This window comes from Strongylocentrotus purpuratus, unplaced genomic scaffold (genome assembly GCF_000002235.5).
Source record: "Strongylocentrotus purpuratus isolate Spur 01 unplaced genomic scaffold, Spur_5.0 spur5_scaffold_16, whole genome shotgun sequence".
NCBI lineage: Eukaryota > Metazoa > Echinodermata > Echinoidea > Camarodonta > Strongylocentrotidae > Strongylocentrotus > Strongylocentrotus purpuratus.
Window position 1 is genome coordinate 1,213,227 of NW_022145601.1, and position 12,666 is coordinate 1,225,892.

The 12,666-nt window shown below is 37.9% G+C and overlaps 1 protein-coding gene across 1 annotated transcript; it reads left to right on the top strand.

Annotated features, from left to right (window-relative positions):
- The first annotated feature begins 3,497 nt into the window (after positions 1–3,497).
- On the top strand, positions 3,498–6,267 carry LOC581910 (solute carrier family 25 member 35-like). The gene is made up of 4 exons (XM_030987632.1): positions 3,498–4,003; positions 4,350–4,380; positions 4,672–4,890; positions 5,521–6,267. The coding sequence occupies exons 1-4, from the start codon at positions 3,615–3,617 to the stop codon at positions 5,842–5,844; spliced, it is 963 nt and encodes a 320-aa protein (XP_030843492.1). The 5' UTR covers positions 3,498–3,614; the 3' UTR covers positions 5,845–6,267.
- Positions 6,268–12,666: the final 6,399 nt, after the last annotated feature.

The following is a 12,666-nucleotide window of genomic DNA, read 5'->3' on the forward strand; positions in this document are numbered from 1 at the left end:
CCCAATATCGAGCCTTGAGGCACTCCACATCCTATGGTTTTAAAATCAGATTCAATTGTATTAAAAAGAACATTATTGTTTTCGGTTTGTTAAATAGCTTTCAAACCATTTTAACAAAACACCTCGTATTCCATAATTGAACAATTTATCTAAGAGAATTTTATGATCCAACGTATCAAATGCCTTACTAAGATCGAGAAATATTCCTAACATAATTTGTTTATTATCTAAGGCATTTATAACTTTAAAAACAAAATCAATTAGTGCAGAGGATGTGGAGTGACCAGCTCTAAAATCATATTGACTAACCGATAATAAATTACATTGGTTAAAAAAATATATATCAATCTATTATAAAAACATTTTTCTAAGATTTTTGAAAATACTGGCAAGACTGATATTGGTCGATAATTACTCATTGTATCGAATGATCCATTTTTATATACAGGAATAACTTCTGCTATTTTTAACTTTTCCGGAAAAATACCTTGATTCATAGATTCATTAAAAATACGACACAGCGGATAACATATAATGTGAACAACCCTTTTAACGATGACAATATCAATTTCATCATAACCAGTGCTTGATTTGCTTTTCAGGTCACAAACAATATCTATAATTTCTTTAGTTGTAATAGGCTTAAAAAAGGCAGTTACGTTATTGTTTTCTAGATATTGCATATGATTATTATTTCCAATCAAAGCATTTTGAACATTATATCTCAAAGAAGCACCTAAATTAACGAAATAATTATTAAACTCTTGAGCAATGCATAAATCATCTGTAATACGTTCATTGTTAACTTGAATGTGTTCAATATTTGTATCACGAGTCTTAAATGAATTTCCTATAGCTTTATTTATTAACTTCCATGTGTCTTTCATGTCACATTGCACATTTTGAAACTTGTTTTTAAAATATTCATATTTCACATGTTTAATTTCATGGTTTAACTTATTTCTGTTCATCTTATACACACTTTTTCTATAGTCAGTTGGATTTTGTAAGGATATTTGATACAACTTGTATTTTTTATTGCACATTTTACGTAATTTATTTGTAAACCATGATTTATCTCTTCTTTTCTTTTTAAATTCAATGGAGCGTATAGGAAAACATTTATTATATAGTTGCATAAATTGATACAAAAAATTATTATAACTCACATTTGGATCTTCATTATCTACTCTCTAATTAACATCATTCAAAAGATTAATACATTTTCTAATGTTTATCTCATTAAGATCACGTTTCATAATTGTCTGTGATTTCCTAAGTGTTATCTGAGAGTTCGATATACAAAATACAGGAAAATGATCACTAATATCCGCAAGTATAATTCCTGATAAAACATCATCAATGTTATTTGTAAAGATATTATCAATCAGTGATATTGAATGATCAGTGATGCGAGTTGGGTAATGAATTACTGGATACATCGATTTTGTCATAAATACATCTAAAAATTCATTTGTTTCAGAGCAAGAGTCGACGGTCAATAAATTAATATTATAATCCCCAATAAGATATCCTTTATTTACAATATTTAAAACTGAATTTAATGATTCAAAAAATTCATTTTCATATTCATCCGGAGGTCTATAAATAACACCAATAATAATATTTTTAATTGAATTTTGAATTTCAATAAAAATAGACTCCATACAATTTACATTAATGTCTAAATCTACTCTTTGTTTATAAACTAAATCACCTCTAACATATATACCAACTCCTCCTCGACGTTCTACTCTATTATTACCCATATATTTGAATCCATCTAAATTATATTTAGGATCGCTGTTGCGTAACCATGTTACAGTTATTCCTATTGCACAGAAGGGATTATCAATAACATGCAAACAAGATTCTAAACAAGAGAAGTTTTTTTTTTATACTTCTGCAATTTACATGAAGACATAAAAATTGTTTTTCTAAATATTTATCTACAGTGTGCACATTTAACATTTGGGTGAAATCTTCAGAAGTATAAAATGATTGTTGAAACCTATATGATTCTTGATCATTTATTATAGGAGATAATTTCTCAATGATAGCATTAATATCAATATTGTTTAAAAATTGTTGATAGTTTATAATAAAATACACAAACAAAAGAAAATACAAGTATAATTCAACGACGTAACTACAAATACGTAACAGGGTTTAAAAAAGTGGGAGTGTAAAAATCCACCGAAAACAGTGTATAGATATATTAATTGCAAAATAGATAATTATGAATATTGCTAAAAATGTATATAAAATATAATACCTGGATTCTGAATTCTCTCATTCGGGCAGGAAAGTGAAAAAAAGCTTCTTTACAGAGTGCTAAGGTCCGACAAAGAGGGGATGAGCTTCTTCATGTCTTTTCCGCCAGAGGTTTTTTTACTATGGCAAAGACTCTACCGTCTGTCGTCCAAGAAGCTGTCACATTTTGCTGGTTTAAGCTTAAATTTTGAAGGCAGAATGAGCGATTTGTAACGCTCATCGTAAACGATCATCGTAATCGCAGTTCCACGGTTGTACTGTTTATGCTCACTTCTCTGGCTCCTCCAGGCAATTCTCCCTGGGTGGCCTTAATTGGCCTTGCAGCTAGATTCGCAACCTTGAAATGCGCATGCTTTGTAGACCATGGTCCATGCGTAGACCCACTAGAGGTCAATGCGTTGACCCCATTCAAACGCGTTTACAAATTGTAAACGCATCTTTTTGTGAGTTTACGATCGGTGATCGTGATCGCCGTTTTTCGGTGATTCTACAAAAGTGAGAAAGGACGCAACCGTGTTTTAAACTAAACGCGTAGCAGATGTCTGATTCTGGTCAGAAAAAGTTAAGCATAAACACGCCCTGTCGTATATATATAATTAGGGTGAGGTGAACAGTGAGAGAGAGAGAGAGAGAGAGGAGAGAGAGAGAGAGAGAGAGAACGGAGATACCAGTAATACCGATACATAATTTGTATGTTCTTGAGTCAACCTCACATTTTATTATTTTACGCAAAATCAAAATTACGTAGAGCAACGCTTATGAATGTTCTTTATTATATAGCTCTGTCACACGTCCAAACCGAGCACTGTGGTACTTTCTTTGGTTTGTTATCGTTCTTGGTGGGAATGAGGTATCTCTCGTTAGCAGGGCTAGAGTAATTAGACTTATGTCATAGAGGCTTGATATACAGTTAGCGTTGAACTGGAAGGTGTCCAAAATAAACATTTGGACAGCCCTTTTTTTCTCTCTTTGTACCTCCATGATTTCCTACATAATAGCATTATGAAAAACAAAGTATAAATGGTTGCTGTATTGTAGGTCAATCTCCGTTAATTTTTTCATGAGATCATAAACCTTACGCATTCGAGTCCAAAGTCACGAGATTGTAAACCTGACCTGCATTGTAAAATCTTAGAGATAATACCTTTCCTGAATGGTTATGACACCCAGAGGTGCAAAGTCTACGGATGTACCTACTGTACTATTTATATTTCGCAGGAACTTTCTGACCTTTTTAAGTACGTATAAATAAGTACTTTTTAATTGCCACGAAGTTTGCAATCATTAGATGCTATAAACACTTCAATTGTATTTGACGTATTTTAAACATTTTGTGTATAATGCCTGTAGATGTGATAGAGTTCGGCCTTGGGGGCGCTGCAGCTGCCTGTGCAGTCCTGTTCACTAACCCACTAGAAGTCGTCAAGACTCGGTTCCAGCTGCAGGGAGAGCTGAAGGCATTGGGCACCTACCAGCGTCACTACAGAAATGTCTTCCATGCCTTCTATACCATAGGTCGCTATGACGGTCTCCTAGCCCTGCAGGCTGGGCTGCCTCCAGCCATCATCTACCAGATACTGCAGAATGGGACCCGTCTTGGAACCTACCAGAGTTTAATAGACATGGGACTAACGAAGAACAAAGCTGGGCAGACTAGCTTACCCAAGACGATGTTAGCCGCAGGAGTTGCAGGTTACGCTGGAGCTTTCGTCAGCAGCCCATGTACCTTGTAAGTTCAGAAACTCTTAGATCTTCAGCTACCATACAAATAAGTTTTTATCTTTTATTGATTATAATTATAGCAGCAATTGTTTTGTAATGAAGTGTATTCAGTCTGCATGTTCACTATAGACAATCCTGGCCACGGAGGAAAAGCTTCAACATAAAAAAAAATGAGTGAAGTTAGAATGAAGCAATCTCAAATCTTGCTGCTGACCATCAAGGCAATAATGATCAAGCTCTCTTTCATGTATTAATTTATATGAGATCCTTGGATAAGTTTCCTCATCGAGCTTCGAGTCATGCATCTCTGTCCCCATAATTATGAACCCGTCTGTTCTATGACATATCGGAAGGGAAAGTCTTGCTCTGTGTTGCCCCTCTCATGTGGGACTACCTACCTTCCTTTCTTCTTGAAATTGATAGACTTAAAACATTTTAGATCATTCCCGAATCAATTAGAAATGTATACCTTATTGTAGTAGTCTACAGGCATCTTTCGATTTTACTATAAAAAGAAATGTGGCGAAATAATAAGTTCATCATCATCAACACCACCTCCACCGTAAATGTTCTCATGTATGATGATTGCGTTTCCGAAGCACGGTATCGTGCCAATATTTTTCTTTTACACATATATTGAAGAATATGTTATGCTTTTTCCGTCCATGAATACAGATAAAGACGCAAATGCAACCCCAGTCGCGTGAAGTCATAGCCGTGGGACACCAACATACGCACTCAGGTTGGCGGCAAGGTTTGAAGAGGATATACGTAGAGGGCGGGGCGAAGGGTTTCTGGCGAGGTGTCAACGCACAAACGATGAGGAACGGAATCGGCTCGGTTGCACAACTTACTTCTTTCTCTCGGACTAAGGATTTCGTCACAAAAACAGAGGTAGGCCAACAAACCATGACAGCTAGGCAATGTGAGAATATATCAAGTGTTCTTGAAATATGCATATCGAAAGAAACCTTCGAAATAAACGACGCAAGATCGGTTCCATCATTGAAGGATATCATGTGGGGTCGAATCCTATTTGAAACGTCACTAAAACAGATTGTCGCTGTGTCTCGTGTACAAGAGCCCTACCAAAAATGTTGGGTATGTCAGTTGCATTCTACAGTCGTATAATACAGACTCCGTATACGTATGTGATGGTTGGGGGCTTTGCTCGAGAGAAAAAAAAAAGGGGGGGGGGGGTATTAACCCATAACTAAGGTGACGGGATTATTGCCTATATAGGTGTACGTGCCCGAGAAGCAATTATTCGAAAAGAGGCAAAGATCTGGCTGGTAATCATCAAGGCAAACACTTGCTGATTTAAAGGATAGAATGGCTTTGAATCCTACAATGGGCTCAAAGCATTATGTAAGACCATAACATTGTCGAATCAACCAACTGTATGCAGTACTGTTTTACGAAAAAGCAAACATGATTTTAGTTCATCTTATTTGTGATTCATTCTGTATTGTTCTTAATATCTGTGTCTTCAAACATCTCAAAATCTTGGTTCCCCCATCACAGCTTTTTCGTCCCGGAAGCATTTTTATCCCGATCATCGCCAGCATGGTGGCTGGTGCCGCTAACGTCGTCGTCATGACACCCTTAGACGTCATCAGCACCCGGATGTACAACCAAGGCATAGACGAACGAGGGAAAGGACTCTACTACCGAGGGGTGTGGGACTGTGCTACAAAGATCTGGAGGAAAGAAGGTCTAGTGGGCTTCTATAAGGGTTGGTCCGCCTCTTGGTTTCGCCTGGCACCACAAACTGTTCTCAGTCTGTCGTTCTGGGACCTTGGACGAAAACTTTACTACCGAAACTTCGACAAAAATCAATCAACATAGAAAATGACTTTACCTATGATTATGACTATGAAACAAAAGTTTTTTTCTAAGTCATAGGAAGAATCTACTTGCAAAGAACTAATTAGTTCGACATGAAGGTGTCTCTTTCTGGACCTCTATTGTTGAAATGCTATGTCTGTGAACACAAGTTGATGCCCATAAGACAACATGATTTATAAGTATAACATGTACGTGTGTGAGAAGATGATTGGCTGATATGAAACTCGGGGGTTCCCCCTACTGACCTCATTGGTATCATCATTGTGGTATCTAATGTTTCGATCAAGGAGGCGGCACTGGTCTCAGCGGAATTAACAGAATGAAACAGAAGCCTCATTGTCTTCATAAATTAATATGTTATGTTATCTTCGTATAATCATGTTTCCTCTCTCTCTCTCTCCTCTCTCTTTCTCTCTCTCACTACCTCACTCTCTCTATCTCTCTCTCTCTCTCTCTCTCTCCAAGTGCTATGTCGATACTGTAGAGTGAGTTTAAGAAAGTATCTTCGTTTTGGAGAAAACATTTTCTGTATTGACTGCAGGCCTATATTGAATATGTATCTTTGGAATTCTAAAAATTCTTCAATCTGGAAGATTTCCGCCATGAAATTATGATAAACGTGACAATATCTCAGTTAAAAGGTGGAACGTGTTTTTCTTTATAACCATCGTAGCTGCTAGCTTCTAATCGAACAATGTGAAAACTATGAAATGCAAAAAACGAATTAAAGAAATAAAAGATGCCATAATCGGTTGCACTTGTGCATAAAAGCATGTTTGATCATGATTTAATCGATAATTTATAATGATTGCGAAAAGCAGCAAATGGAAGTTGTTTTATATGAAGATAAAAGAAACATTATCATGACAATCATGTGTGTAATTGCTAAAAAGGAGTATTTCTGTGACACTGGACACATTAATATAAATACCACTAACTGTTGTATCCAACTTAAGAAGATTTTAGGTAAGTGAGAGTAGATTTAAGGAATCTTTACACTGCAGAACAAACTTAAAGGGATAGTTGAGTTCTGTTATCAGACCGCAATTGCCTTCAAAGTCCATGGTTATTGCTCTTATTCTTATCTATGACATTTCTAGTGCCCTTTTACAACCTAAAATTGCTATGAAGGTAATTTTAGACCCCAAAATGTGTGAAATTTAGCCAATACGGCCATACCAATTCAGCTCCACTTTTAAAAATACGGTGACTGTTAATTAATTTTTTAATTAAAAATAACAATACATGGGCCGGCTGATTGTGCGTAATATAACCAACACGCAAATGCCATCAAAAGCCAACATCGGCATTGGCTAAAATACGACGTAAAAGGCGCTATTTCGTTTATAACGGCTTTTTAAAATTATCTAATATTTGTGGTGGTATACAAGTATTAGAAATTGTTATATTTATGGATATTTCAGCCGTCTCTGAACCGATTTTGATCACCCAAAGATGATTTTGTCATTTAAATTGTATGTTCTTTCAAATTTGACACTCATTTTTTCATTATCTCACACACAAAAACAAAAATATGTAGCGCCCTCTGCAACAGAACTCAACTATCCCTTTAAAGATATAGATATTAAAAGGCATCGTGTGCACATTTTTTCTTCTCTAGATACAATATTAAAAAATACCCACAATTAGGGTAGACACACAATATTAATAATGATAATAATGTTGATATTACTACATCTACTACTACTACGAACAATAATAAATCATAATAAATATTTAAAAAATGATACTAATAACAATAATAGACATTATACAAATAATAATACAATCAAATTTAGAATTCAACTCTGTACTGTTCATTATGATACATTTCAATGGGCCTCTACCAAGAAATATACATAGCCTACAATGTATATATATGAAAATCCATTTCTTTTACCATAAGAGGTTGAATATTGAGAACTAGTCGTACACCTAGGGAACTAAGCATATATTTACAAGAAAAATATTTCTATTTATGTTTTTCCTCAATACTAAAAACTAATTTAAAAGACCATAACTTTATACTAACATATATATTTAATAATGAATAAATTTATTCATATGTCATTTTAACAGAAGTCCCATCCAATGGTTTAAGAATGACAAAGTCGTGACACAACAGAATGATACATAACAAACAAGTGTACAAAAATACATTATGTGATTTTAAAAAATTGCGTCCCTGGCATTGAGTAAACTATTATTGATCTCACAGGGTACACATACAATATTTGATTATACATAGAGGATGAGGAAAGATACAAAAGGGAGGTGTATAAATATAAACATCTTTATATATTACAAGAGTGCAACATCTAAAAACATGATGACAATGAAAACATACAGTGTAGATCAACGCTACGGTACCTTCTCGATGCAGCATATCACTCACTCATAAACACACTACATCTTCTCTCAGAACCAGAAGCAAAGAGCAATCTCACCATAAACAGAGCGGTAGCAACCAACCACCACCACATCATAGACCTTGTTCAATCAAGCCTCCTTCTACTACCAACCGCATACAAACAACAAATATTTCATTAGGAACACTGAATGTACGCGGAATACAGTCCAACCTGAGATATACCCATCAAGTTGCCAGCAAGACAGACCAGAATCCTCTTTATTCAAGAACACTGGCTTAGTACCAAACATACTACAGACGCTGAATGACATTAGCAGCCAACACTTCGTAACAGCTAAAGCAGCAGATTGCATCAGCTATACCAATGCCATACGAGCAGGACGAGGAAAAGGAGGGGGTAGCAACACTACTTCGTAAAACGCTGGTTGCCAGCTACAGTAAAACCCCTGCCACTCTACCAGGATCAACATAGTTCGAATACACCTTTATCAGTCAAAACAGTGCGTCCTGGCCATAAACTGCTACCTACCATCGGGCGTCGATCAAACTGATCTTGTAGAATACCAGGAGAGCCTTGCCATCGTATCCAACATCCTATATCCACCCAAACCGACGACGCCTTTATTATTTCAGGCGACTTCAATGCTGACACAGTCAACCCTAATAACAACATATCCCTAGGATCCCTTCGAACCTTTCTGGTAGATGCCGACCTAATCAGCATAACAAAGGAACTTGGAAGCCAAGGAAATTTCACCTATAGATCTGACGATAGTGAAAGACATCGTTTATAGATGGATTCCTATCGCTTAGATCATCAGTCCACCAGTTTGATGATCTTACCATTGGCCCGGACACATCTCTGAACACTTCGGATCACCTGCTGGCAAGAATTGAATGGTCTATATAGTGATACCATGTAACTCACATACAACTCAACAAAAGCATGCAACAACCACAGCACGCCCAGAAACTGCAAAGACTGAAAATGAAATGGACAGAAGCATCCAAAGAAGAGGTAGCGGCTCGATATACTGATCCCTTGAAATTGCAGCAAGGCAGATGTTCACTACAATCCACAAGAGAGTGCTGGACAACACATCTGTGGATGATTTGCTTTACAAGCTTACCACGGCCATGATTGAGACTTCACTCAGCCTCCCACACAGCTATCTTTCCATAGGTAAACATGGAAAACCAGGATGGAGCCCGAAGGTCGATACTCGTACAATGCCGCCCTTGAAATCTGGAAGAGATGGAAAACAGCCGATAAGCCACGCAGTGGTACACTCTTCACAGACTACCTACTATGCAAAAAGGACTTCCGAAGTCAGCTCCGGCAATATTGAGCTCACAACAACAGAAAACTCCTGAACTGTCTCGAGAACGCCTGTGAAACGAACAAATCACTTTCCACAAACTTGTCAAGAACCATCGCTCCAAAGATTGCTCGGCGTATGGTACAAAGTCACTAGTCAGAGTACGATGGTAGAACATAATATGCCTCAATGACTTCACGATCCCCTTGATAATAATCAAGGGGATCGTGAAGTCATTGAGGGCTGGGAGCTATATTTAACAGACCTTTCCCTACCAGATCATAAAAAAGATGCCTCTAGCAGCCTGTTCTCAACACCCATGCATGCCCTCACCATTAACATCTCATGACATCAAAGAAGCTACTACTAAACTGAAGGGAAAAGCCAGTGCTCCAGACAACATCAGCCCAGAGCACCTCAGATACATAGGAAAATCCACCATACACCTGATCTTGCTCATCTACAACTACTACCTCGCAACTGCTCATACTTAGCAGAAGATAAAAAATGGTTTGATTCTCCCCTTCCACAAAGGAAAAGGAAATTAGGATCCCCGCGATCCTAAGAACTATCGAGGGATTACCCTGAGTTCAACCTTGTCCAAGCTCTCTTTGAGCTTATCCTCAAACCAAGGCTAGAGAAGACCCTTCAAGGCAATGGTATAGAAAAAACACTCCTGCATGCTGACTTCGTGAACCCTGGAACTCATCATAGAGATCAAGCGGCCTACCTATGTTGCTCTCCTCGATACAGAGAAGGCATTCGACAAAGTCTGGCATGATGGCCTGTTCTACAAAGTGGACCAAACCAACATTGACCCTGCATACACAGCCCTCCTCAGATCTCTGTATGAAAACATGGAAAGCCGAATACTGTGGACTGACAAGACAAGTAGAGCCATACCTATACTCCAGGGTGTCAGACAGGACAGGGTACTCCCCCCCCCCCCCCCGCTGTACACTTTTTTTTCTAGATGGCCTTATCAAGAGGCTGAGAGAGGCTAGGCGGCCAGTTGCTGAGCCAGCATGCTGGTGTGATCGGCCGATGACGTAGCGCTTGTCAGCTCATCTCCAACAAAGCTTCAAGACATGCTGAATGTCATATTAGTCATGTAAATATGCAGACACTTGGAGATATCGCATCAATCCGAAGAAAAGAAAGATTGTCACCTTCAATAACACAACTCGCAAGACAACGGTTCAACCCACATGCATCCTTGGACAGATGCCAGTCGATTCCGCTACCCAACACTCACATCTGGAAATAATAAAATGCTCCTCCAAATATGATCCAACAGATATTATGATTTCCAGAGGCACAAAAATATTCTACGCCCTCACTGGAGCAGGTGCATACACAGGAGGACTTCCAACACACCACTGTGCACAACTCTGGTAAGTATCATGGCCATCATGAAGCTCATCCAGACAAGGCTTAATAAACTGGAATGATCCCAATGCTAGCTCTTCAAGAAGATCCTTGGGCTCCCCAACAGTGCTGACGATGATGCTGTCTATCTTCTCACAGGCCTCATTCCCCTGAGTATGCGAGTGGACCAAGAAAGTCTCCTCATCATAGGTCAACTCATTAGTCTGCCACACTCAAGATATGAGGTACGCACATTACATCATGCTATCACCAACTTCACCTCCTTGGCGAGGACCTGGGAAAGAACTTTGAGAAGCTATGAGCTCCCCGACCTTCACTTCCCCCTCCCCAAGCCCATCCCCTACATTACCTGGAAATCAATCACTAGGTCTGCAATTGACTCGGCTATGCAGAAGAAAGTTCACGAGGCCATCAAAGCAAAACCATATCTCTCCTTCTTTGAGAATAGCACTAGCTCCCCCATGACCTTTACCCGAGGTCCATATTCTCAAATTGTCTACGTCAAGCCATCATTGTACCCTCACCACGTATTTTTCAGACAAACCTAACCCAATCCCGGCTGTGTAAAATCAAGAAGAGTACGATCCGATTCTGCCAAGTGTGCAAAGAGGAAGCCGAGGATATCACACACTTCATAGCCAAGTGTCCACCACTAGGGAATCATCGCCAGAAGCTGGTCGACAATCTTCACCACAGGAGCGTACAGCAATCGACACTCGCTCTATTCAGACCAGATGACCCCGAGACCTTCACACGGGCAGTCCTACTTCCCAATGCTCTGTGTGCCCTAACCAAAAGAACCTTCTTCTTAATGCATCACTGTCATTTCTATATGATATCCACTCTGCTCGTGCTAATGCAATCTCCATTGCCTGCTATGACATTGAGCCTACTTGCACTATAATATGATTGTGTATTACACGGGAAACAGATCTTAATATGACAAGAATATCAATACAAAAAATGGTTAAAACAAGTAATGTAAGTACATGGATTATGTATGTTTCATTTTTATATACATAATTATGTAGCTTACTAATATGACAATATCATCGAATTCTCTTCCCCCTTACTGATTTTTTTCATGGTTACTATTTTTTTTAAATAGATATTTATTTTTCATTGATGAAATGTATCCTGCCTGGTGACCAAATCTTGTCCGTTGTAAAAAGAAAAGGATTAAAAGAGGCACCGCCCTGACAAACCAGCTCGATTTATACGAAGGTTTATCGGGACAAACATGTCTCTCTTTGGTATAGGTATTAACTTAACAATTAACAAATGGAAGTAATCGCGCAAACATCATGACGAAACGTGTAAAGGGACATTTTTTATAATATGCCAACACATTACAATTATAGTGAGAGGATCGACGATATCAACAGAAAGAAAGTGTGTAATTTGTGTATTCTTCAGAAAATATTTTTTCAGGATTTCTCATAATTTCACAGGACAGACCGTTATCGTGATTATGGGGAACAAGTCGCTATGATGAAATAAATTTGTGGTTTAGTTGCCCATTCTAGTACAGTAGGTCAATTAGATGAATTCTTATTATTAAAATGTAGGCTATTGAGCTAACAAATTATATTGCACGACTGATGCCCATTATAACAAAAATAAGACACACAAATAACAATTGTTTTATTTTGCCATCAAAATTCTAGATGGCCATATACTTGATACTGCCTGCACCATATCCCATTTTACCTGTGCGCCAAATCTGGTGCTTTTATCCAAAAA